Source organism: Protomyctophum bolini (genome assembly GCF_963924005.1).
Source record: "Protomyctophum bolini genome assembly, chromosome: 17".
Lineage (NCBI taxonomy): Eukaryota > Metazoa > Chordata > Actinopteri > Myctophiformes > Myctophidae > Protomyctophum > Protomyctophum bolini.
Genome location: NC_137878.1, coordinates 34189414 through 34217395, shown reverse-complemented (window position 1 = coordinate 34217395; position 27982 = coordinate 34189414). Strand labels below are relative to the sequence as shown.

Sequence of the window (27982 nt, the reverse complement as noted above, 5' to 3'; positions counted from 1 at the left end):
AGTCAAAAATGGAAATACTACAGTAAACGTACCTAAAAATGGTACTTAAGTACAGTACTTTGTTACTTTCCACGAGTAGCAGTAGTTTATGGATGCAGATGAAATGTTCCTCTTCTTGCGGCCCCGTATCTCCCATTCCAGCCCGGCAGCAAGACAAGTTTCCAGTGCATTCTGGTGGGGAAATACTACCATTACCAATTAAATTCCTTTTAATTTAATATAATGATTATGAAACACTTTACAAAAAATGTACAAGTACACAACAGGTCATTGTTGATGTTAGTCATAAACCAAACCATAAATTAATGGATGTTTACAAGTACTGCATGGAGCACCGGAACAACAAAGCTTTTTTTTATGGTATGGAGAACATCAAATAAATCACATCCCACTTTTGACACACTAACCTTTGATGCTTGGAACAACAAAAAACCTTAGGTTCGGACAATGAAGAACATTTCAAAGGGAAAATGTTCCCTTGCCAACAACAGTTTGCAAAAGTGAGGCCACAAACCATGAAATGAACAATCCTGTAACCAAAAGTACGAGCAAGGAGAATTAGTGAGTGTCGATTTCAATCTGTGTTCCTTTCGACTTCTTTAAGAACAGTGAAAGCAGCGCGCTGGTGGCACAGAAAATCTAGTCCAGGTCCTCAACATTAGCTGTGAGTGTGAGTACCTACGACCCCTTAAAGGCGTAGTGAAACGGAAATGGTGGACATTTTATTTAGAAGTTTCAGACGGTTTCAAGTTGAAACACCGCTTTGAAGTTTCTGAACCAATCAGTATCTAGGGACGGTAGCTATGCTACGCAGGATAGCATGGAGTGTGTTTGTTTACAAGTCAGATGGTCGGCCAGCTGTACCAGTTAACTGTTATGTGGCTTATTTCTACCCTATAATGTTTTCAGATACATATTTTAGCGTGATGATTAAGTTGAAACCGAGTAATACACTGGGAATAAAAACGGATGATTTCAGTAATCAGTAGCAGCTGTGCTGAACGGATGCGCACATATGGGGAATTAAATGGGCGAGCTTAATTTTTATTGGCTTTTATCGGCCTCGACACGTCATCACGCAGCACGTTTTCGTTTTCAGGAAGTAATACAAAAATGTTGGCATCCATTGTTAGGTACTGTATGCTCATTATGATGACCACAGGTATGGTCTAAAAGTGTGAATTTCACTACACCTTCATTTCACTACACCTTTAAGGACGTCACACCTTTTGTATGTGGGGTTCAGCACTAACAGACAATAACCTCAAGCAAGTGCAAATATGTGTCCTTTAAAAAGTTTAGGGGAGTGACTGCCAACATTTTCTGCATCGGGGTCCAGTTGGGAATCTCGAAATCACCCACCTGAAGCTTGTTTACTTTAATGATTGTCAATTGATTGTGTTCTGGCTTGGATCAATGGAAGTACCGTAGTATACTTTAAGTTCATATTGTCATTTCATTTTTCTAAGTTTTTAAGAAAAAAATGCCATGACATTGTTTATTTTCATCAAATATTATCATTAAAATGTTATTGTTTTGGCAATTATTTGGGGTCCTATACTTGCAATATCCTCACGGCCCACCAATAGGTTGGGAACCACTGCTCTAGGGAGTGTGATCAACCCTGGAGGACTGACTGCAGCTTTGTATCGACTGGCACTACTCTGGCTGGGACAGTAAGCTGTGACCTGTGGTCTGTGTAAACTAAAGCCATACGTCAGTGAGACTATAGTTTAAACAGTGACTTCTGACATGCTCACATCCACTTGCAGGAGTTTTCCTTTCAAAACTACAGTATGTACAAAATAAATAATAAAGGTGCAAGCAGCAATAGCGGGGGCCGAGCAACGAGTGCAACACTCCACAGCAACAGCATGTGGTCGAACGGGGGCGGGGGGCATGAGATATGTCTGTTCAAAGTTCCTGTCTTCAATCAATTGCTATATCGCCCGCTGCAGCGTTTGCCCTCTAATAAACATTTTACAGTATTCATGGCCGCTGTGCCTCTTTGTTATAATACAAACGGCAACTAAATAGGAATGAAAAAGGCAAGCCTGCAAAAATAAAAAAACAAACATGGCTACTCTAAGACTTGAGGTCTGAGGCTAAGGCAGATCGTTGTGGATTGTGAATTTATGGTTTTGCAGTGGTTCTGTCTTCCTTCTGAGCACTTTCTTCGATCACAGTGATCTGCATGCCTGGCACATTTTGGCTGACGTCCAACTGCAGTACCATCAGTCCGACCCTCCTCGCGCACCTGGCCACATGCCTGCTGCTTGCCGAAGGCAGTGGTACAGTGATTGAATTAGCTCTCTGGAGGGACGGGCGCTTGGTCTGACGCTTAGCTGGAGGTGTTTATTTTCTTCTTTCTCTTAAAGATATTTTCTGGATAGTTCAGTGGAAGAGTGACAGGAAACAGGGAGAGAGTTTCGGGGAGTGACACGCAGCAAAGGCCGCTGGGCTTGGGAATCGAACACACAACTCTGGCAGCCTGCATTAGAGCCTATTATGTGGTATGTGCCTTAATCACTAGGCCACCGGCACCCCAATATTGCCTGGAAATGTTTTTAAAACGGCCTGTGGGCTGGAGCAGCGTTTGCACCTGCTCTTCCAACTGCTCTTCCAGTTATGGGCGGGACAGAGATCACATCGTCCACAGTCCACATTGAGGTATATTCAATGTCCCCATCATGTTTATCAGGTCTGGCACCTTCCTCCAGGTGCCAGAGTCTTGAATAGCAGACGGTTCAGCGATGCCCTTCCAGACGCTTAGCGTCTCCTCTACAACAAATCACGCAATTCACACCTGTCTCACTCAATGAGTGCGTGTAAGTAATACTCTGGTTATGGAAATGGTCATGGGACTTCCAAAATGGAGGCAAGTATTATAACAAACACTTTACAATAAGACAACCATTGTTACAGTGTAACTACGCCATTAAGTACAGTGTCGAGGTCACAGGATGTTGTTGCCCTACTACGGGGTGGGAGCAGGCGGTCAGCTCACAGCGACAACGGCCACTCCATTTCCAACACATTTCCTGTCAAGTGTTCCTCTGGTTTGGCGGGTTTTAGTGGCACCAAATGGTACAGGTTGTAAATAAAGGTATCATCGGTACAGAAGGGTGTCATCAGTGTAGCGTTTTACAGTCAGTGAACGTGTTGTTCTCAGCGTCATTAATGAAGAGGTCGTGTTTGATCCAGACATTGAAAAGACGACAACCAGAGCTGTGCAGAAGGACTGAGGAGCCGAGGGTTCAAGTCCCACCGAGTCGAGACGTGAAACCAAGGTGTTAGAAACTGTAGCAACCTCTAGTGATGTGGATCAATGCTATCTGACCTCCAGACAGTCCAGGTACTCCTGGGCCAGTTCATAACAGAACCGATACTGCTCCTGAAACACAAACACACACAAAGCTTACAGGAGGTAAAGTCATGGTCACGTGACTGGGCTGCGCCATGATGCTCTCTGTGGCAAATCTCATACCAGACGTTCAATACATGGCAGTGAATAGAGCCAGTTGGACCAGCTCATGATAAACAAACATTCACACACACACACACACACACACACACACACACACACACACACACACACACACACACACACACACACACACACACACACTCACCCACCTAACTCAGTACACACGTTAAGGCTGTGACAAACACCAACAGAACAATAACCTTTTTTTCCCTGGCTGCGGCAGGGCTTCCCAGACCATGTTTTATACAATGTAATGTTTGCGGTTTATTTACATCAACTTCTGATGTGCTTTGCTATTAATTGCCTTAGAGATTTAGCAGTTTATGGCGATAGACACAGTGGTCAAATGGTGCACCATCTCTCTACATAGTGGTTTGTACCTCCTAACCTCCTGAGATAACCGTTCATGGTACATTGCTGATTGCTGACAGAGTGCAGAAATGTAAACCACAAGCTCAGTGTCATTTGTGTCTGAGCAATCCCACATGATGTTCGGCTAGTTAGAAAATCTTGAATGTGAAAAAACTGCAGAACTGAACGTCAGCAAAGGCCTACATTGTGACTCAGTCAGTCATACTGAGAACACCTTGTCCAGGGGAGCTGTGAAGCTAAACCTGTATGAAAAGCATACACCAGGGTCTCTACAGGAGTGGAGCGAGTGTTTATCTGTCTCACTGCTTGATGTTACAAGTAATTATGCTTACGCTGATCTAAGTTGTAAAGCATAATTCATAGGAAGTATGGGAGCTTGCTTTTTGTAACAGTCATTCGTTTGTTAGGCAGTAGTTAGAGTAGAGAGTTTATATACCGGTAGTTTAATCCTTTGTAACCCTTCTTTTCCTTTTGTTGGTTAGGTTTAGATAGAGGGTTCATTTGGTTCCTAGAGTAGGTATAGTCTGTTTTGTTTGTTTCTCTGCCCCATACAGCTATTGTATAATTTAAATAACATTGAACTTGACACTTGTAAACTCGTAGCTCGAGTAGAGGGCTCAGCCCCTATATTATTTGATTTGGTTGGAAACCCAGAAACTATTGTTATTAGTCCGTACAGGTTGTCAAGAAGGGAATTCTTGACTAAATGGAATTATGTCATTTTGTTCTTATTGACCGCCCTAAACAGAGGGGAAAAAGTTATTGTTCAGTAGAGAGTATGCTACAGCATTGAGGCACTGACGCTAGAACTGTGCAAAGCCAGGCGGTAATATGAATCCGTTCGCTGGACAAGGTAGCTGAATAAACAAGACGGTAGCTGTTTCAGTAGAACCTCATGAATAAACATGTACCAATTACTCAGCCTACAAAGTGCTAAAGAGGGCCAGCCGACTCTCCTATAGAGAGAGCCAAGATAATTTCATAACGTGTGTGATGATGAAATAGGATGTAACAAGCCATGATACTGTGGTTATGTGGATGTGACACATCGCACCTGGCTGAACCTACAGTCAAGGGCTGGCCAGAAAAAGGCATACATTTATAGAAGGATAATAATAATAAAAAGAGAAACTTTTAACTCACCATGGTCTCCACCATGTTTGGCTTTGAGTTGCGCAGCGTTTTGGCAGCGAAGAAAGAGTCGACCACTCTGTGATGGCGGATCATTTCCAGGATCATGGTGCAGGCACAGAAAGTACCACTTCTACCACCTCCGTTCCTGTTCCCAACAAACACACACACACACATAGACTCACTGTTCACTTCAAAGGGAGTTGTAAGGATTACTGTATCATCTGTGTGGATGATGTTAGTATCACTGTGTGTTTCATGTTGTATCAGAGTATGGACTCACAGGCAGTGGACGATGGTGCGTCCCTCTCCACATTCCTCCTGCCAGTTGTGCACCTGGGCCAGCAGGCTGAGGAAGGCCTTCTTGGAGTCGGGAATGTCACGGTACGGTGACCAGCGCAGGAACTGGAAGTGACGCACCACCAGCGGACCTTCCTGAAGCTGGACACAAAGACAATGTGTGGTTTTGGGGGGTTACATTTATTTCATTAAATTGTGGACACCCGTTCACCTTCTCCTACCAAACCACTCCGTTAGCACACATCTCTCCTTCTCCTACCAAACCACTCCGTTAGCACACATCTCTCCTTCTCCTACCAAACCACTCCGTTAGCACACATCTCTCCTTCTCCTACCAAACCACTCCGTTAGCACACATCTCTCCATTAGCACACATCTCTCCATGCACAAAACATCCTGCACACCCCCCAAATCCATATGCATTACATCGCTTCCCCACAACTGTCATATTTACTGTACAAATATTACTTTGGCTGTGATGCAAATTACATCACAAATTTCCCACTCAGCGCCCCCCCCCCACACACACACACACACACACACACACACACACACACACTTCCTATTTGCGACGCGTGACGCTAGGATGAGCGTCCCTCTTGTTTTTATTTCATTGGTATATTGTTTTGTATTTATTTTATACCTCTTAAATCTTCTTTTATTTCATCTCTTGTCCAAGTCTTAATCTCTTGTATGGCATCTTATAAGTAGTTGTATTCTTTATCTATGTCTTGCTGCTTGTGCTTAATTTCACCCGGCTATACCCTGTAAAATGCAAATAAAATGTATTATTATAATTTATTTGTTATTACTAGTCCATTCGGACTTACCCGTGTGATGTTCTGAATGTGGAACAGACGTATGATGACGTCATCGTCGGCCGTTCTGGACAGAAGCTCCACCGTCATCGGTCCATACTGCTGGAGTCCTGGTTCAGGCCAGTACTGAAGACATGGCTGAGAGAGAGAGAGAGAGAGAGAGAGAGAGAGAGAGTCAGATAAGGAGGACAAATTATGTCACAGCCCGCCATGAGGCACAGTAACAAGACACCCGAGTATTGACAACAGCGACAATATTAGCCTAAATGACAGTGATTACATTCAAAAGGAGTCATGAATTAAATGAACAAAACAACAACCAGTCACGTACTGTATGCCTCCCCTCCTTTTGACTTATTCAGCTTAAATCATTAGCATGAGCTCATTATAAATGAATGCGGTAGGGGAACCTTGGCTGTGGATTGGAGCTGATGGAAATAGTCTAGAACGTAGTGCCACAAACACTAGAGTTCCCAAGGAGAAAATAAATCCAAGGTTGACAATAGAGAAGACCATTGTATAATGCTAAAATAGTTTTAACCCATTCTGAACGGGCACCCATTTTGGTGTTAGCATCATGTTATGCTTTATCTATTGAAAAATAGCAGATCTACAAGCTCATAGCGCGCCACCGAGTGGCGCGCTACGAGCTTGTAGGTCTGCTATTTTTGAAAAATCGAAGAACGACTGTGACATTTTTAGAATCTGATCTCAGGTCAGAATGGGTTCATCAGACCAGTGTGTGTCCAGTGGAAACCTCGTTATGAATCTGATCTCAGGTCAGAATGGGTTAATGCCTTCAAACAGCTATCATCCTCGAAACGCGTTGCTGAGTAGTCTGTAGCTTTTAAGTAGTTTTAAGCCAAGTTTGTTCTTTTACGTAAACAAAACAGCTGAAAGGCATTCAAACATTTTTTGCATTGGACAGTAACTAAGCACATTTAGAGAGTGGAAGAGTAGAGCACTTCCATCACTGGGAGTTTGTGTAGCTCCAATCGGAACTGCTGCAGCTTTTACAAAAGAAGATTTGTTTTTATTATCTCTTTTTTCTTTTGAGAGATGAAATCCTTTCAGTTATTTTCTTTTTCAAATGAATAATGGCTTCAGGGTGTCAGTTTACATTGGAGAAAACCTGTCTAACTAAGAAAATAAAAAGTACCCCTAACTAAAAGTCCCTAAACAAATGAAAACAAATACAATTATACTAACCTAACTAAGAAAAATACAATAAATTGGATCAAACAAAAACTACTAAACTACGGTATAGGAAAGTAGCGTTTGACATTAAACAAGAAAATACAATAATAGAATAAATAACTTAGGATCTAGCCTGGTCTAGCCAGCCTGCTTTCTGGTCTAGAGGGGCGGGCAAGGAGCAACCGCTGTAGAAATGTCCATGCAATTTGATCAAAGATCCCGGGAGGACATCGATTTTAAATGTTGTTTCATATAATTCAAAATGGCGGGTGATCTAAAGGTCAGAGGTCAAAAGTAAGAATGATACTTGTTTGGCATGAGGAGACGCATGTGTGTATCGAAGTTTCATTGCCGATGGTTAAACGGTTCATGAGCTATGCACGTTCAAAGTTTGCAGATTGTGACACCGGCTAATATTGGCCAATATTGTTGATTCCAAAAAAGTAAAGGTTGTCCCCCCTGCTCCCAGATGTTTAAAATTTTAGCAGTCAAGAAAATCAACGCTTTTTAATCAGCTGGTGCCATGTTTCCAATGGAACCTTAGCAGCACTGTGCATGCGGACGGGGGTTGACTGGCCACAGGCTGGCTAAAAAAGCAGGGGGGAACATCTTGGTACGATGTGTGGATAAAGGTTTAAAGAATCAAGAATAGTGGCCAATATTTGCCGGTGTCGCAATCTGCCGGCACCCCTACGCTGTGGGACCTCATCTTGGCGCTATATAGCTGAGGCAGAGGTTCCAAATTGTGCTAGGGGTTTGTGCACAACAAGACCACGGACCCCATTAAATAAAACTGATAAGGGCTCTGTCCCCGGGCCAGGCAAGTGGGAGGAACTCAAGGGGGAGCGATGGCGTTGACATGCTAATGATGTTAGCGGTGACAACAAGGAAAGGTGGAGAAGGCAGGAGGCCTCAGAGGAGTTGATAATGTATTGTCACAGTGATGGAATGGTATTAACAGGTGACATTGGGCAGGAGGACCGATAAATATTTATATGCAGAGACAGGAGACGAGCAATCCAGTCTGAGGGGATGATGGGGTCACGCGAGGGAGGTCCAGTTAATCCAGTGAATGAATGAGCGAGAGAGAGAGAGAGAGAGAGAGAGAGAGAGAGAGATGGTAAATAGTGATGAGGAATTCAACATGACAAAGTGACAGAAGAGAAGACATGAACAAACACCAACCAAACGATAAGAATGTGAACACATTCGCATTTCAGCGCTGGGAAGAGGAATACACCACCATTTTACCACAGAAATGCATGACAGAAAAGCACTGGCAGCTCAAAAAAAAAGCCTTTCTGTCGACACACAGCCTTGTATTTGTATGTATGTAATTTATGTATGTAATGTAATAATAGTGGGGAACCCCTTTAACCCTGCATTATTATCGAAAGTCTTTTGTTAGGAAGGGCTGTCACGATTACGAACGCCTGGACGCCTGGGGTTATTTAATCCATTAAATCATAGCGCTGCAGCGAATTATAGCAGCGGAGCACATTCAGCGACAGACCGGATGTTATCCCGGATGTGGAGGATGTGGCTGAAGTAGCTACATGTATCTTGGCTATATATGTAGCCAAAACACTCGATTGACAACAACGGGAAGTATGATAAATTCTAATTCCGTCTAACACATCTTTTCTTAGAATTGCATGGAATGATTTAGATCAAGAGTTATTCACGTTTTAAGATTTTCCATCTCGTCGGCTAAACAGGGGGGGGGGGGCACATTAACATTGAATGTTGCACAACAGACGCTCCGTCTTGAGCGCTGGGCGTTACTAATTGATAGGGCTGTGTGCTCAGGGTGTTAACGAATTCAATTGTGATTTTTGCATTGCTACATAAATGCTACAATTTGTATTTCTGTTTGCCTTTAAGGCTTCGTAATCACAAATTGCAGAATGCAGAAATGGTAGATATGACAAATAACTTAAATATACAAAGAAATCACTGACACATTTAATGTTTATATTATTTCCTTTGCAAAAACTTTAGTATCTGCTATTTCTGCTATTTTTTAACTTTTTTTGTTTTTTGAAAATGTATTTTACATTCCATGTTTCAACAATGAAACGATTGACGGTTATGCAGAAATATTTGCGCTAATCTCAAATAATTGTGATTAGATTATGTAATAAATGTGACAGGCCTAATTAGAAAAAAAAAACCTTGATATACAGGATCACGTTTTTATGAGGGGGTCCCACAGAGAAGCAGTGGTGTGCCGTGTCTCACCCAGGCAGAGTTGGACTGGTTGAGTTGGTTCAACATGACCACCGAGGTGCAGCCGTAGTCGAACACCAGCCTCCAGAAGTCTGTGGTGGTCCCTGGCAGGGGGTGGGGCGTCACCACGAAGGCGGCAGCTCGGTGGAAGCTGTCGGCGAGCGCGGCGTTGATGTAGTTGTTGCCCTCTTCGCCCTCGGGGGAGACCAGAAAGGCCAGCGAGCGGTCGGGTGGCAGAACGTCCATGCTGCGGTTCTTCTCGCGGTTCCTGGGCATCAGAGAGACGCTGCACTCTTCCATGTCCAGGTGAGGAGTCACCGAGTTCAGTGTCTGACGCACGCAAACAGAAAGACCAAGGTTAGTACAGAAAGCTGCGTTGGTTATAATAGATTTGGATTTTTCATTATAGTTTAGTTTTAGATTATTATTATTTTTTTGTTCAGTCAAGTCAAGTAGTAGTAGTAGTAGTAGTAGTAGTAGTAGTAGTATTATATATTTTTCAATTTAGGTTTTCGTAATTTTGTTAGCTTTCGTAAACTATAATTGATAATTGATTTAAACTGGCAGCTATAAAAGCTGTATAACGACCATGCATCATGAGCTACTGCTACACTGTCGCCAAGTCACTGTTGAAATGTTGCTCATGACATTATCAAAGATGCAGCTGTACGTTTAGATTGATGAACATCAGAAAAGAAAAGGGAACTTATTTTTTTTCCCCCACCATTTCAATTGTGTGGGGAGAGAAGCAGAGTGGAAATTGTGAAACACAAATATATGACTGATTGACACTGCATAATTTGATTGCTGAAGAAAAAGAAAACTGTGTTGCTTTGTCACGGGCGTCAAAAGCTGCAAGCGCCAGCCGTCAATTTGTATCTGAATGTCACTGGCTTCCATTAAGAATAGATAGATTGAATGTCACTTTGTAGTTGCTAGTGTGAATGCCGCATTATACTTACAAACACGTTCTTTTCTCAGTCGAGCACCACAGTCGTGTGACAAAGAGTGACAATTTGTTGTGGACTTTATTGCTACGTCTCCATCCCTCAGTTCACTGGGAGGATACCATTAGTTAAAGGAACCAGGAATAAAGTAATCAATTATAATATAATGTATAACCCTAAACCTAACTTAAAAAATTGAGAATGCATTAGATGCTATCAGTCTGTCAGTGTGTGTGTGTGTGTGTGTGTGTGTGTGTGTGTGTGTGTGTGTGTGTGTGTGTGTGTGTGTGTGCGTGCGTGCGTGCGTGCGTGCGTGCGTGCGTGCGTGCCAGCAGGTGTTGATTACAACTGAGGCAAACTGATAACTGGAGAGAGCGAGAAAAGGAGGAGGAGACAAAGGAAGTAACAAAGGATAAATTAAATAAAAATATATAAAACTATTGGATCTAAGTTCCCAGCTGTTTTATATTATTACAAAGATAAATATCTGTAGAAACTTTTAAATACAGTTATATCACTGCAGAACCCTTCAGGATGTTGATGGATAAAAACCCAATCTTATACATTATGAATAAGCATATTATGAGACTCTGGAAATTGAAATTGGTAAAATTGAAGTGATTATCGAACTTGCTTCATATTGTCAACGGCTCCCATTGGTTTAGAATAATTCAATAGAACACAGTGGCTGCTAGCTGCACTGCAATTATCAGGCCATTTAGTTGGAGCTGGCATGTGGACAGACCTAAAATAAGTTAATTACGCGTCCTGTGAAAATGAGAATGTGTAATTGTGCTCTCCAAAGGTCATCAACGATATTAAAAATGCAAAACATACAGGCTACATCTAACCTGACGAGGCAGCACGTAAATAATGGAGCATAAATCTAAATTAACGGAAAGGTCAAACTGACAACAACATGGATCTTCTGCTCCGAGTGTAGAGGCACACATAGGATGAACAGTTGTGGACGTTATTTGGAAGCGGTGGTGGTAGAAGTTCCACCATTTTTGACCGGTGCCTAACCACTCCATTACGTAGCATGTGTTTGTCTGTATGTCCCTTTGTCTGTCCCCGTGTCTGTATGTCCCCGTGTCTGTATGTCCCCGTGTCTGTCCCCGTGTCTGTCTGTCCCTTTGTCTGTCCCGTGTCTGTACAGTATGTCCGAGCATGTAAAGCTGCAACACAGTAACTCTGTCATTTCTCGACCGTTTCGGATGCGGGAAGGCTCGTCTAAACCGGGGACCCCCACACGGTACAGTTGCACCGCTCACTTTCACTTCACACAGGTGTGATTTTTTTTTAACTTACGTAAAAGTATCAATACGGCAATGTAGAAATACTCTGTGACGAGTAAAAGTCCAGAATTCAAAATTAACTATTAAGTCGCAATTGCGACACATTGTGAGCTTGTAGATTTGTTTATTTTCGAATGGCTGAAATGTATATAGTTCAAGTGGGTAATGTATGTTTGTAATAATAATCAAAATCTACAAAGTAACTCAAAGTTTAAAATAATTGTTGTGAAGTAAAAGTACAATATTTGCCTCCAAGATATACACAGTATTGGAAATTGGAAATACCCCAGTAAAGTAAAAGTACGTCAATATTGTACTTGCGTTAATGTACAGTACTTAGTTACTTTCCACCACTGGTTGGAAGTTTTAATGTGTGCATGAGAGAGAGAGAGAGAGAGAGAGAGGGGGGGGGGGGGCTGCTGGAAATGTGATTGTGCGTGTGAACGGCTGGTGTTAAGGGCCTGTCACATGTCAGACGCGGCTGTCATCAAAAAGTATTGTTTACAACGGTTGTGTGGCCGCCTCAAAAGCTCGGTGCTACTTTGGCGTGTCTCACAGACCAGAGAGAGAGAAGGAGACAGTGAATGGAATGACACGGAGCACAGGCTGGACTCCCGGTTTGTGTGTGTTTTGTTAGCCTATATGCCTAGTACATTTCAGGTTGGTGTGATGCAGTTAAAATGATTAACTTGGTTAATTAAGGTTGGCATCCAGGGAGTGTGTGTGCAAAATTTGGCATCGGCTGGGTTAACGGTGCCGGAGTTTAGCTGTACACAGACGGACGGACGGACGGACGGACGGACGGACACACACACACACACACACACACACACACACACACACACACACACAGAGTGCAAATCCTACTCTCTCCCCATGCCTTCGGCCTGGTGGAGACAATAACTGTCGTACAGCCTGTAATATTTAGTTGCTATGAGACGCAGATGAGATGAGTGCTACAGTAGACTGTTGTATATTTTATGACGTGTGGTGCAGAAGACAGCTAAAGGGAGCAATGACTAGGAACCTACAGACGGCAGGTACGGAGGATTAATGTCTCTAGTGACACCATTAGGCCACAATTTAAACTTAAACAGATCTCAAAATGTAAGAGGTGGATTAATATGAAACGTTACATGCAATTGCATGCAATCCCCATGGTATTGTCTGCAGCACCACCTTTCAAAATGTCAACCTCGCACACAAGATATCTCATAATCTAATAGGCAGGTTAGACTGATTGCTACCGTTTTTTAGTTTGTTTGTTTTTAACTTCGTTTCTCAGTCTGGTAATCCTTCTATTTTCAAGGGACGGAAATGCACAAATGCCTTCTGATTGGTCTGGTGGGGGACCAGTGTTTTCCAATGTAAAACTCCAGTCACTTCCTACGAAATTGGTAACATTTGGAAATGCAAGTCCCTGGCCAGCCTGAGTAGCGAAATGAGAGAGAAACTAACGTAGCGAATCAGTCTGGAATCCAGGATAGATTGCATTAGTCTTGCCCAGATCATTAAGAATATGCTTGCTAATTATGTCTCCACAGGGATAGTCTTTGTGTGTGTGCGTACACATGTGTGCGTTACCTGGAACTCTTCTCTGAGCTGTGTGGTGTTGCTCTGTGAATCCACCTTCAGCATGTCTTTATAGGTCAGAGCAAAGTCATTAACAGGGATGGCCGTCTCTCCACACAGACACGCCTCCAGGATGGCATCGTGGATGAACACATACTGCTCCTAAAAGCACACAATCACAAACTTGTGAATATGACAGGGAGGTACAGAGCAAACAGTTCTTCCTGAGGAGGATCAATGTGTCCAACAGTAGGCCGCAGAGGTTACCAGCTAGACAGTGTCCTCTTCGCTATTGTATGTGTGTGTGTGTGTGTGTGTGTGTGCGCGCGCGCGCGTGCGTGCGTGCGTGTGTGTGTGTGTGTGTGTGTGTGTGTGTGTGTGTGTGTGTGTGTGTGTGTGTGTGTGTGTGTGTGTGTGTGTGTGTGTGTGGGGGGGGGGGGGGTCAAGGGGGGGGGGGGGGGGTCAAGGGGGAAACAACACAAGGGATGCCCACAAACTTAGAGAGGAAGACTAGCTCTGTAGTTGAACTTGACGTTTGAGCAACTCAATGTCAAAATGTGTAAAGTAAAGAATAACAGTATGCTTTGGAACATGGTCTGAACATTCATGGTACATCATCAGACCTCAATTTACCCTCCAACTTATTGTTTGCCATAATGACTGGCTATTCACACGTCTCACGTTTTGTTTCATAATGCATTGCAATTTGAATGGGTCCTGGCTAGAATGGGTGTCCTGGCCAACTTGGCCATGAGGACATGGTAGGGAAAACACCTTAATTATTGATTTATATTGTGGAATTTTGGCAATTTAACAGACTTCTCAGGCAGGCCACTCTTCCATTTACACCCAGGGTTAGTGTTGTACTAGCCTCGCGCAGATGCGCATAGTTTCTCCCGGCGGATCCTGCCGAGAGCTGCCTATGCCATAAAAAGCATAGGTGAGTTCCAGGCTAGTGTTGTACTGACGTAGTGTTCTTGAGAGCAAGCCCTAACTGCTCCCGATGATGCCTTGCATGTTTTCTCCGCCTTCTGTGTGTGAATAGTTGTGAGAATGTGTGAATGTAATGCACATTGTAACACGCTTTACACCACACAGCCTTAAAGTTTCAGTTTCTACAAGCTCACAGAGTGAGATTTTTAAGACATGGCTCTCAAAACTAGAATTCCTGTAAGTAAGAGAGGGATTTGAACACACTCACTATTTTTCCTACTGAGCACATTCATGAAGCCTAGAGGACAAACCCTAACCATGCTACCCCATGACTTTTCCTATAGCAGGCCAAAGGGCAGTTTGCAGGCTTTTAATTAAGGTACTTTGTTTAATATCACTTTAAAGTTTAAATTCGATCTCTGTGTAAATACACAGTATACAGCCATATATGGTAGTGGAAACTGACCTCTGTCTGGATCATGTTGATGCGTCGGGAACAGAGGGTTTTGACACAGTTGTAGATGTCCACCACGCCTTCACATTCAGCCATGTCCAGCATGACGTCCAGAACGATGTAGCAGCCTGTCCGTCCCGCCCCCATGCTGGAGAGAAGGCAAAACGTTGACACGGTTAGTGCTGGTCACCTCTTAAGCCCAAACCACACCTTCACTTCGAGACGCAACAAAACGGTTTTAGGTTTAGTCTCAGCAGTGTATATGACACAAGTGATTCAATTGGTTCAATTCAATGGTTGCTTGCAACTACCGTACATGCGTATACATGCAACCGTTTGGTTGCAAGGACGTATTGGTTTGGTTTGGGCTTTACACTCAGTCACACTACAATGGCTACGTTTGGAATGACACAGCATGAGGCGATTTATCAACGAATCTCGTCTCGCTGTCGAGGCTCCTAAACACTGGGGCCCCCCAGGGGTGCGTCCTTTCTCCACTTCTGTACTCATTATATACTAATTTCTGTCAATCTCACTTTAGTACAGTTATGATGTATAAGTTTGCTGATGACACATCTTTAGTAGGTCTTATTACCAACGAGGTTGAAACCGACTAACGCAGAGCAGTAGAGGAGCTGGTGAGATGGTGTGAGAGTTACAACTTGATTCTAAACATCTCTAAAACCAAAGAGATGTTTATAGACTTTAGGAAAAAGATATCGAGTCCCCTCCCCCCCTCTTCATCAATGGGGAAGAGGTAGAAAGAGTTTCCTCCTTCCGGTTCCTCGGGACCACCATTCATGAGTCCTTATCATGGGATCTTAACACCAGTCTCATAATAGGTAAATCACACCAGCGTCTCTATTTCTTGCAGCAGCTTAAGAAGTTTAAAGTCAGCCAAGCAGCCATGACTCACTTCTACAGGGCCACTATTGAAAGTGTTCTAACCTTCTCCATGCTTGTCTGGTTTGGTCACACAACCTCTCAAGATAAATCAAAGCTGGAAAGAGTAGTACGTCGCGCATCAAAAAACATAGGATGTAGCCTCAATACACTTTCCTCACTCTATTCCACCAGAATAATTAGGAAGGCAAATAAAATCATTGCAGACAACTCCCATCCTGCACATCACCTCTTCAATCTCCTCCCATCAGGCAGGAGATATAGAAGTATCCAGAGCTCAACATGTCGCTTCAGAGATAGCACTTACCCCGTAGCCATTAGACATCTGAACTCATAGATATATGCATATAGCACTTTAAAAAAAACTGAATGTAATTGCCTATGCTGCTGTTTTTTGTATTGTATTGTCCTTCTTGTTTGTGTATCTATGGTTGTCTGTATATGTTGAGTATGAACCAAGACAAATTCCTATCAACTTGTTGACATGGAAAATAAATAAATTATTATTATTTGTTAATATAGCGTCAAAATAAGTTCAACCACTTAGCCTATTCAAAAATAGTTGATCTACAAGATCACAACCGTGTGTGGGGTCAGGTACCTGCAGTGCACCACCACAGGTCCGGCGTCGGGGGGCATGGAGCTCTTAACGCGGCGCAGGAAGGCCAGCAGTCCCGTGGCGTGGTAGGGAACGCCGTGCTCCGGCCAGGACGTGAAATGGAACTGGCACACCTCGTGTTTGGCAGGGTATCCTCTCTACACAAACAATTAAGAGAGTCTCACTGAGATGCTATCATGAGGACGGCCCAACAAATTATACATCCAACAATACAATTATAAACCTAACAATGGTGTTTGCTGAAAGAAGGCCACAAACAGAAAATGCCATTAAAGTCACCAAGTGAGATGTGCTGGAAAAGAGAGCACGTACTGTATAGTATAGAAGACTGACACAGAATTTACTCTCCATGTATATAAGGCATATATACCGTTGTTAGAGTCGAGCTGCTTTGGAGGTGCAACGTGATGTGGGCGTCATGCTGCCAGACTGTGTAACTATTTGTATTATAGCTGGCCTTGTGTTAATTTCTTTTGATATTGTATAGATTTGTGTGAAAGCACGATTTCATTTACTTCATTTTGAGTTGTGTGTGGTGTCTCCCAGTCATAGTCACTAAACTAGAAGTTTTGGCTCATTTACATGGCTCAGATACATGCCATTGGAACCGAGAGGTGGGTGGCATGGACAGAACAGGTTTAACAATAGAACATGTGTGAGTGGGTAGGTACCTGACAGAGGATGAGTAATAGCATGTCCACAGGATGTGTGTGTGTGTGTGTGTGTGTGTGTGTGTGAGCGTGTGTGTGTGTGTGTGTGTGTGTGTGTGTGTGTCTCACCCTCTCCATAGCAAAGGTGCGGACGGTGTATTCTGCTAGAGTTTCAGTCTTCAGCAACGTTACATTGATGTCTCCATACAGTTCACTGTCATCAGGCCAGTACTTACAGCACTTTATCTGGACAAACAAACAGTATTTGTATTAAAGTGGGTTTTGTGTGTGTGTGTGTGTGTGTGCGTGTGCGTGTGCGTGTGCGTATGCGTTCGCGTGTGTGTGCGTGCGTGTGTGTGTGTGTGTTAGGGATGTGCGCGGTCGACTAATCGGTTAAACGTGCTGCTGCCAATAGCTTACTAAATACTAGTCATTTTAACTAAAATTTAAATTATTTCACTTTAGAGTGAAACAGCAGCTCAACGTACATTTCCTGAAGTGTCAAGGTATCTTATTTCAATTTTAACATTTCAGGCAGCCGCGCTGTTTTCAGCGTTGGGAGTACAGAGTACAGGAGTACAGAGTACAGGAGTACAGAGTACAGGAGGTACAAATACCATCCCCAATATAAATACAACAACATGGAATGGTCCTCAGGATGTACTGTACGCCAGAGTTGTTAAGTGAACGGTTTTCCCCATTTGGATTTCACATGAAAAAGATGATTTTGTAATTGGTTGAATGAACTCATTTTGCTGATTCAACTATAATATAATAATATAAGGGCGGTTTATAATTTTATAATTTTCTAACCCAAAAGAGAGATTGCACGTTTGCCTGGAACCCAAACTAGTGTAAATAGCGTATCTACAAGAGCACACCACGTCATTGTGACCTTGTAGATTGGCTATTTCCACTACTTCTTATTGATTCTAATTAATGGAATTTCTTAGATTTTCTTTTCTTCACAGAATTACTGAAAAATATTTAGCTTTTTTGAGAATATTTTAGATTTTCTTTTTTTTTTGTAATAATTAATTTATTAACAAAATGTATGAAACAAAACATGAAGGGAGTAAGGGACCCATACAAACTTTTCCGCGACCCACAAATGGGTCCCGACTCCCGACCCAGTGTTTGGGAACAAGTGGACTAGACGCTTTGTGGAATGTTGCTGTGGGCACAATCTGGCAGGCAGAGAGGTCTGGGGAGGGACTTCAGCACCACGGACAGTGCCTAGCTCTTGGCCAGCTGGTTGAAGCGACATAAGTGCCAATTCATCAGCTCAATTTGATGACATCTATTGCTTGTAGCGAGTGCTGTCAGCCTTGGGGTTTAAAAAAAAGCTGCGTGTTTCTCCTTGGAAAGAGCTCACTCTTTTCGTGGAGGACAGAAGCACTGCCAGGCGGTAAGCTACACACTTGATTGTTTACGTTGGGATAATCAGAATTATGAAAGCTGTACATGACGAACTCGCATATTGGACTAAACCCTGTAGGAAATGTTCTTCCCCAAATAAACTGTTCTGCTACAAACTGGGGAAAAAACTCACTCTGTTGTTGGTGTCGGTCAGCACTGCATAGTTCACATATTTATCCTTTAACCGCCAGTGAAATTAGTCGCTGCGCAAATCCCTAGTGTGTGAACCTGCCTGTGGCCCCTGTGTAATGTGTGAACTTAAAAGATGGCAAAGTGTGAAAGGTTTACATATCCTACATTCACAGACGCACAGCTTCATTCAGATCAGCTTAAAAACTCTTATCATGAAAGAATCCTATGAATAAAACAGTGGGAATCCATGACATCAATAAAGGGCTTTGTGTCAAACGTATCTCTGTACCACATGTTCTTCAGTGGAACAGGGTCAGGTGTATAGCAGACTGTAAGAAATAATAGGCTGTTATCAGGGGTGGCTGCTGCATTGCTGCAGAACATCTTGGACCCTGCGTATAAGGAGGCGCGCGCCAGGGGTGTAAGGGGGTGTGCATCACAACATCCAGGACACGGCGAATAAGGGGGTGCGCATCCGGACTTTGACCTTGGAACACTGTCATCAATGTAGCTGGTGATTACTCATGACTCCCTACTTGGCCCCGCAAGAAGACACTACCTCCCACTGCTGCTCTGAAACAACTACTGTATATAACAAATGATAAAGGGCAGCTCTGTAAAAGTGTTGCCTCCATCTATCCGGCTTGGTCGGAGGTACGTACCCTGCCCACCTCCACCAGCTTGGTGATCATGACGATGCTGAAGCAGTTCTCCTGCCAAACCATTCTCCAGAAGTCATAGATCATCTCCTGCTTGGGACCTGTGGAGGAGGTGAAGGAGGAGGGCGGGTGCGCATCACACAAACGGGCAAGGGAGAAGGACAGAAAGAGGTGGAGATGCAGAAAAGATAGAGGCAAAGAACGAGATGCAGATGAAGAAAAAGGTAGAGGCAAAGAAGGAGACCGAGGTGCAGACAGAGAGGAGGATGCAGGGGGTGGAGAGATGAGCCATAAGTCAGGGCAAATAGTAGCAATAACCATCAACACAGACACGATGTAATCCATGCCAGAGAATTACAGTGTGTAATTTGTGAACTATTACGCATTCTGTGTTCTTCTCATACTGGGAGAAATGACATTTCAATATACCCACAAATCCTGAGATGTTGCGTAAACAAAGCCCTGCGTTGGCTCACCGAGGCGCCGTTTGGTGACACAAATCACAGTGCTCAGGGCAGATGACACTTTCATTGATTTCATTACACTGCGCCTCTGATAATATCACAAGGCTCTATCTCATGCTGGCTGCAGAGCTGGTTATGCTGTGTGTTTTTAACGATCCCTTCATTTTTAACACTTCGACACCCACCCCTCCACACAGCTTCATAGGAACATTGTGTGACATCACAGTGAAGAAGGTCACACCATATAAGTCCTGTTACAATGATCGGATGGTGACACCATGACCTCACTTTGTATTCTCTCACAAATGCACATCTCCTAATACATAGTGGCTTTGTATTCCCATTAACAGACGGTTACAGTAGTTTTATTTCCCCTGTTTTTAATTGGTATATCTGTGCATTTTTCTTTCTTTTTGAGAGGCGCTAGTATGCACAGGTTTAATGTTTGTCTTTAGTTCAAAGTTTGTTTAGTAAACGCATTGACAATGAAGGGAAAATTAATGTCATAATGTGTCGTTTACGTCATATTGTCTCTTTATTGTTAATGGCGTTGAATGTTTGTGTTGGCACAGTTTGTTTTACATCACCATTACATCACCTAATCAACATGAATTAGACTTTAATATATTAGTGCCCCTCACTTCACACAGGTGTGATTTCTTAACAAAGGAATACTCAATTTCAACAAACATTGTTCAGTTTCCAAGCTATTTAGGGATTATATTAGCATTATTCATGAGACCACTACACTGAGTCAACAATAGCTGCTCAGATTGACTTATTTTCATCATTCAAAGGTTCATCATTCAAATTGGTTATGATAATTATAACAAAAGTCACACCCGTGTGAAGTGAGGGGCACTCTTATCATCGTACATCATGACGTAAATTCTGAAAGGCTTTTTCAAACCGTGCTGTTGCATCACAAAAAACAAAGATGAAACAGTGAGGAGTAGCAGTGCCACACATGTACATCTTACACCCACAGAGGTCTTTGATCTCAACAGTCAAACACAATCAAATTAAAGCAGCACTCCAGTATCATTATTTTTGGCAAACCTTACAATGCTCTGTGAAGGCTGAGAGACACAATCATAACTGCCTTTGTACAAGGAAATACTAATAATGATACCACATGACATCAGCAGCACCAGACCACAGTTTTGCCTTCAGAAGAGTGTAGTCTGTGGCAAACACTGAGGTGAGCAGGCAGCAGCCTTCAGCATGACTACAACCAGTTAATGAGAGTAAAGTAATGAAAAATATATATACTATTACTTCTTCAGAGTAACGAATAATATAACAAATTACTTTCACGTTTGGAGTAATAATATTACAATTAGTATTTTTGTAAAAGTAACTTATTACAATTTTCAGGAGCCTTGGTGGAAAAACGTGATTTCCGTGTTGTTTACTTTGATTCTTTGTGTTGTTGTTGGTCAGCACCCAGCTAGGTAGACTGGGATGAAGCTTTTCAGGCTGCTGATCCGTTCTGGGTCTACAGCTGATACTGAAACGATGCATGTGTGCTTGCAAAATATCAGATACAGAAGGGTGGTCCTAAACCGGACAAAACCATTATAAATAGGACGCCACTAATGAGTAGTGTAACAAATTACTTTTGTCAGGGAGTCTCTCTCTCTCTCTCTCTGTCGTGTCTGCCTCAGGGGGTTGTTTGTGGCTCACTCCTGAGTTTGGTGAATCAGTGCCAACCTCCGCATGCACCACTGATATCACGTTTATTTCTCCAGTGTCAGCTGTGCCGTAAACATCACCAGAGGGGGCGCTGGAGAAACAGACGCTGATTGATCCCATCGACTGAGTCAATCCATATGCATTGTACGCTGTGTTCTGCTTTCAGACACCACAGCACGTCGACTCTCGGGGGCGAACTTGGCCTCTCCGTCTCCCTTCCTCATCCAACTCCTCCCACACCTTCGTTCTGGACAGAATACAGATCGGGCCCATGCAGAGCACCTGCTGCTCTCCTACACAGGAACATGTGGCTCCAGGCTCAACTCACTGGATCAGCTTCTATGGGCTTCTGCAGCAAGCAGCCCACAGAGAGGCAGACCATTCATATGCAAACACCCACCGTTGATGCTTTACAGTGAACAGTCTTGCAGCTTATGATGCGCAGCCTGCGTAGCTAGTTCAGGCAGACAACTCGTGAGCGCACCTACCTGATCAGGTGACTAGTCACATGCACTCTTTGCCTGACCAGAGTGGCTATTTAAACTTCTGCCTACCTGCTCATTCCTGGCTTCCCTCCTGCTGTGCAGACGTGCATCGTTGCTGCTTCCTCCCTGCCTCGCTTGCGGCTAACCTGCTGCTCATGAAGTTTTTGCAAATCCCACCGCCTCCCCAGCATCCACACGCAGGCTCTTTTTCTAGATCCCCCTGCATGGGGTCTTAATTAATTCCCTGAAATTCTATTTGCCTTATAACTTAAAGGGGAGTTTCACACAAGCTGTTTTATTCTTACCGTATATGAAAACACGTATCCATTAGTCATTGAAAAAAAAAACATGCCGAGTTTTCCATAACAAATTAGCGGATTTACCATCCATGTGGGTAAAACGCTAGAACTATCTATGCTTCATATAATTATGTATGCTCAATAATGCTCAATAAATATATATTCTAAATTAATTTAAGAGATGTCTGAATGAAACAGGTTTACTAGAGTTGCATGTGTAGTGTACCATAGACTGCTCTGTGCGTGCGTGTGTGCGTGTGTGCGTGCGTGCAGACAGATGGTGTGAGGTGTGTGGGGGGAAGTGATGTGTGAAAGTGTGTGTGAGAGAAAAGGAGACAATATCATGACAACACGATTTGGGAAGCAGCAAGGTTGCAACCAAAGTCAGAAAATAGACAGAAATCAGAGGGGGATAGCGCACTGAAGACAGAATAAACAGAAGAAGAAAGAATGCTGTCTTCTAATTTGGTTGTTATTTGGGTTTGTGTGAATGTACGTTTGTGCCTGCGATGTGATAATTTGCAGGCGACGCGGTCATTTCTATAACGTACAGAATAATAATGCACCACCGCCTGTCCTCTACAGCAGAAAGACACAAAGTAACCATTTCACACAGAGACACAGTCGGTGGTGTGACAGTGTCAGACAGACTGACGGTTACAGTGAGTTATTATGGGAGCGTTTGATGGGGGATCGGAGAACATGACGCAGGAGACATGCCAGCTGTAGCGTGATGAAACATCGGCTCCCCTGTTGTTTACACATTCATTATTCAAACAGCTTATTTCAATATCGACAGCCATTGTGTGGAGGAGGAAGAAGTGTCCAAACTAAGAACGTGTCCTCACAAACACATGAAAACAGACCATGCACCACCAGTCTTATGTGTTATACTGTATGGATTATGGAAGCATATACACTAGCTGCCCTAATTAAAATTAAATGGCAAATACAAAATGTCAATTGAAATAAGAGAAATGCTTTTTAATCTTCAGGTAATTCTGTGTGTGAGACTCACCCTGGGTGGCGATGAAGTGGTTGGATCGCTGGTAGCCCTGTATGAAGTTGACAGGAGGAGAGGAAAGAGGTTGGAGGAAACAGTGTGTCAATAATGATAAAAATCACAATACAAACAAAGATTCTGGGACCTCTAACCCTCATTTGGCCATATTCAGCAACAAGTCATGTCTCATTGGTCTAAGCGCTTCGGGGGTCGGTAGCAGTAAAATGACGGCTGCAGTTTTTAAATTAAAAATATTTCACAGGACACAAAACCAATCCGTGCTCTGCCATCGATAATTTATTTTTTATTGAGGCACCGCTTGCTTCTCTTTTGTTGTGATATCTCACCTAAACTCATGACGGTGTCTGTGAGCCGGGTCATTATGAACAGTGAGAGTGCTGCATGCCAACAGTGGCTGGCTGCCAGCTCCCAGCATGCATCTGGGTCCCCTAGTGAACCATAAATAGACAGTGAGTGATCTTTTGACTTATTATACCTGAGTGACTCTGACTTTGATCTGGCTGAATGTCTCCTTTCTCCTCAGCTCTGCCATATAACAGATATGATAGTGTGATTTGTCTGAAAAGTTATTTGTGGTGTCTAAACTCTCATAAGTTTAAAATAGCACATCACCCATGTTCAGCCTTATCCTCTTCATACAGTATAACTGAACATTACTAATGTTCATTGCGAGATGGCCCAATGCTGCCAGGACTGTGGACAGTTCAGAAGCCTGCCTACCAGGCAGGCTTCTGACCTTTGATGAGGTCCTACAATTTCATCATTTCAAACAAGATTTTCAAAAGAAAACAATCAATTTGTCTTAATGCAAGCAAATTGGCCTCCATTTCAGCATTCTAATGTTCCAGGAACAGAAAGGCTCTAGTTTCTATCAGCTTAGAATCCTTGTCAATGATGTCATTGGTAGGCAGGTCAGATCAACATATACTGTATGGTGATCTAAGGGTGGCAGTCGGGGGCAGTGTCTTGAATGTACAGGGTTTGATGAGGTCTGGCCATATTTGAGCGTGTCTTATGTACAGGGTTTGATGAGTTCAGATCAACATATGGAATGTCAGAAAAGGTCAGATATGGAGATGTAAGGGTTTGAGGTCTAATGTAGAGTTGCTGGCCGGCTCCATATATGTAGTTCTAGGTGATGATCCAGTCTTCTCCATGTATGGTTATCCAGGGTTTGATGAGGTCAGTGTCGTGATCTTCATATATGGAGCGTGTCACAAAACATGATGGACTGACGACCATATCTGGTGATGTGACATGTCACGAGACGTGACATACTGATGGCCATATATTGGTGGCGTGACGGAGTCACTGACAGTTTTTTTCATAGTACGGTAATCTGCGACCTATGGTCGTAAAACAAGGTTGAAAATGGGTGAAGTCCTCCTTTAAGCCTATAGTATTGATTGCCGGTGTAGAGTGATTCCAACTCCTGTTTACACATATAATGCACACATGCACATACACAGTCAAATTGTCCCACTCACTGTACTTAATCCCATTCAGCCAGGCAGCGAACCAGAATTACATTCTGTAACTGTTATCACTGTCAGACTGTCAGAATACAGTTTAGAATAATGCTAATGGTAATGTGGCATAGCATTCCATTGCTATGGAAAAGTGCAGTGAAATGATTCCCATCAGGCTTTTGGTACCGAACTCCCACAGACCAACTGGTTTCATGTACAGTACGTTACCTTGGCAACCAAACAGCCCAACAAGAGGCAAGCAAGGACACAAAACAATTTCACCAGACAGATGGAAAGCTGTCAGGTGTAAAGGAAGGAGCAACTTGGACACTCAAGCATGAAGGAAGCATGAGTTAAGTCCGTTGCTCTCCCCAGGTTGGCGGAGGGTGTGTAGAGCCCAGGATCACATTAGATGATTGACACAGGGGTGAAAAAATGGGTTACAAAATCGTGGGATAAAAAATATATTTAAAAAAAGACAGATGGAAAGAAAAGAAAACATAACATGCACAGTAGGCTAATCAAAATCAATTACCTCCAAAAGTAAGAAAGAAACCTTTTTTTATTTATTTTTATCTGCCAACACCCCGAGAATAGAATCAAAGCAAATCTAAATTCAGTGTGTGCACTAAAGAATACCGGTAGTCTAAAATCTCCCAAAGAACAAAGAGGTACAGTACATTTCTTGTAGTCCTTCTTGGTATAGTATAGGAGGAAGTTTGATTGGACCAAACAAACACTACAATAGCCAGAATGCTCTAGAATTACGACAATCTGACATAATACGTAGGTCAGATTCTTCCCGATTGGTTGTCTCTCGCTTGGCCACGGGGGACGTTAAGAGAGCTACCTGAAATTCCGCCTCTTGTTTCCGTATTTTGGGGGGTAAATGTATTCTAATTTATACGAGTTGACAAAGTCAGACTCTGTAAGTTCACCTTACACGCCAGTGACATCACTGGGACACTGTAACATGGGACTTTGTAAAGCCAGTGGTGGAGTCACGGGGGGAACTTGTAGCCACCATCAAATACAGACATGATGTGACCTAGTGGATCCTTCTATATAATGTGACCTAAATGGATTCTTCTGTGTGGAGTCTCTCAGCCAGGTCTGTGTCAGGATGCATCAAACTCCAGGTAAGGATCTGATTACACATTCAAGAAGGGAGGTGGAGAGCAGCCACAGGCACTTTGTCTCAATTAAACTCGGAGGAATAGCAATGGTCAGGAAGGCTCATCAGAGGAAAGGATGGTTGCTGGGCGGGGGGCATGGAGAGCTGGCAGTGACACAGAGAAGGCAATAGATGGGGGGGGGGGGGGGGGGATAGATGGAAAGAGAAGAGAAGCCAAGTACTTACTTCCCTGTTTATCCGAATCTAAGAGATGCCAAAGGTTGTGGAGGGGGGAGTGGAAAGAAAAGAAAGAGAGAGAGAAGAGGGAAGGCAGGGAGGAAACAAGAGCTAGTTATTGTGTTCACAGAACAGTGGGAGGGAGAGGGAGATTAAATGCTAGTGCAAAACGCACTGCTGGCGATCGGCGCATCAACACAGCATTGTCTCCGGTAGCAGATTCCCAACCTGCAGACTAGTCCAAAAATGTTGTCAATGCACAGTGGACGAGGTGAGACTGATCGTTGAGAAACACAGAGAGTTGTATGACACACAATCCCTTCATTATTTAAAAAAAAACCTTGCCAAAAGAGAATGCCTGGTGAGCCAAAGCTCTGGAGATTGGTTATTCAGGTGAGGAATCACGTTGCCTGGAATACTCAGCAACCACAAATGTCCCACACTGCATGTGTTCTCGATTCAGTTGATGCAATCCATGTGTGTCTGTGCACTGACAGTGTGCTTTGCACTTCAAACGTGCAGTAATCCTGGTGTCTAAACTGCCTCCCCGTGGTCAGCCGGGGCACCTGATGGAGGGGAAAGGAACTGGTTGGAATAACGTGTTCCTTTCACGCCCGTCTAAACGGGGAAACTCCCCCCTGTCAGGTGAAAAGACTCGTCATACATAGAAGGAAGCATGAGGTCAGTACGTTGCTCTCCCCAGGTTGGCAGAGAGAGTCTAGCGCCCAGGATTACATTAGACACGTAATTCACAAAAAATGGGTTGCAAAATCGTGGGATAAAAATGTATTAAAAAAAAGTGAGAGGTGCAACGCGGACCCCCCTGTCTCCGGGGGTCCGCGGAAGTTCCAGACCCACATGAATGCAGCCAGGGTGCCGGACCGGTTCTGGCGAGCCGCCCCGCGTGCGAAACGGTCGAGAAGTGACAGAGTTACCATGTGGGGGTCCCCGGGGGGTCCCTGGGGGGTCTCTGGAACATCCAGAACACCAGGAATGTGCCCAGGGAGCTGACCCGGTTCCAGCGAGCCGCCCCGCGTCCGAAACGGTCGGGAAATGACAGAGTTACCGTGTGGGGGTCCCCGGGGGTCCCTGGAACATCCAGACCCCCAGGAATGCGGCCAGAGGGCTGGCCCGATTCCGGCGAGCCGCCCGCGTCCGAAACGGTTGAGAAATGGTTAAAACCAACCAAGCTATTTGTTTGGACAGACAGACCCAGGGACACACATAGCTGTGTAATGGAGTGGTTGCACCACTCATCACATAGCTGTGTAACTATTGACTTATTTATAGCCTATACTATTGGAGAACCGCTTGAGTTCTCCAATAGATGTGTGTATTCATTATTGCTGAATACGGTCTACCCCCGATCCTCACATTGTCCTTTTGCCTGCATCCTGTAAATAAAGGCTTTGATTGTCCGAGATGGTCAGCAGTGAGGTTAAATAGCTCCTCTTCAAACCATCTCCATCCACATAAGGCTGCTGTGTCAGGCATCTACAACCAATCCAGTCCTCATTGTCCTCCTTATATCTGCTTTTGTCAAAGACACAATGGTGAAACTAAAGGCCCTAATACAGTATTCATTGTGTAGAATAAGCCCTATCGAACCGCTTCACTTTCACATCTATTATAAGCACTTAACGTGACTGTATCCTGTGCTAAAACGGAGCCCGAGTTCTTAAAGAGAGGCTTTTCAGTGCCAGCTCTGAATGACCTTTACTTTATGAGCTAACAGCAGAATAAAAAGGTGTTTGTTCCTCAGAACCTGTAGGTCCATGTGGTTCGAAGCTGCTGTGATGTGATGTGACAGGTGCTACGCTCTGCCGCTGGGAGAGGTTTGCTGAGATCTTCACCGCAGTTGAACCGCTGGTGAGATCAAAACAGATGAGAGGATCAAACCTGTTTTGTTGGAGTTGACTCTGTGGCGCCATGTTGCCTAAGACGAGCGTTTCTGTGAGTCACCACCACCAGTCATAGTTCTCCACGCTTATTATTTTTAGTTAAAAAAAACATTACAGCTCTATATTCTGACAGGAATTGCTGTACAGTTTTTTGTTCGGTAACCTTCTCAGCAC

At 43.6% G+C, this 27982-nt stretch overlaps 1 protein-coding gene across 5 annotated transcripts in view; it reads right to left on the bottom strand.

Annotated features, from left to right (window-relative positions):
* Positions 1 to 269: 269 nt before the first annotated feature.
* The window catches only part of LOC308331342 (receptor-type tyrosine-protein phosphatase U-like), a 265106-nt gene continuing 237393 nt past the window's right edge, over positions 270 to 27982 (bottom strand). For all 5 annotated transcript variants that reach the window (XM_080786751.1, XM_080786750.1, XM_080786752.1 and 2 more), the window contains 11 exons: positions 23082 to 23118; positions 19124 to 19221; positions 17040 to 17156; positions 16243 to 16397; positions 14751 to 14886; positions 13364 to 13513; positions 9547 to 9864; positions 6121 to 6246; positions 5274 to 5431; positions 5003 to 5138; positions 270 to 3394 (listed from right to left, as the gene is read on the bottom strand). In XM_080786751.1, the coding sequence (XP_080642877.1) occupies positions 3332 to 3394; positions 5003 to 5138; positions 5274 to 5431; positions 6121 to 6246; positions 9547 to 9864; positions 13364 to 13513; positions 14751 to 14886; positions 16243 to 16397; positions 17040 to 17156; positions 19124 to 19221; positions 23082 to 23118 (1494 nt within the window). In that variant the 3' untranslated portion in view covers positions 270 to 3331. The remainder of the gene's footprint in view (positions 3395 to 5002; positions 5139 to 5273; positions 5432 to 6120; positions 6247 to 9546; positions 9865 to 13363; positions 13514 to 14750; positions 14887 to 16242; positions 16398 to 17039; positions 17157 to 19123; positions 19222 to 23081; positions 23119 to 27982) is intronic.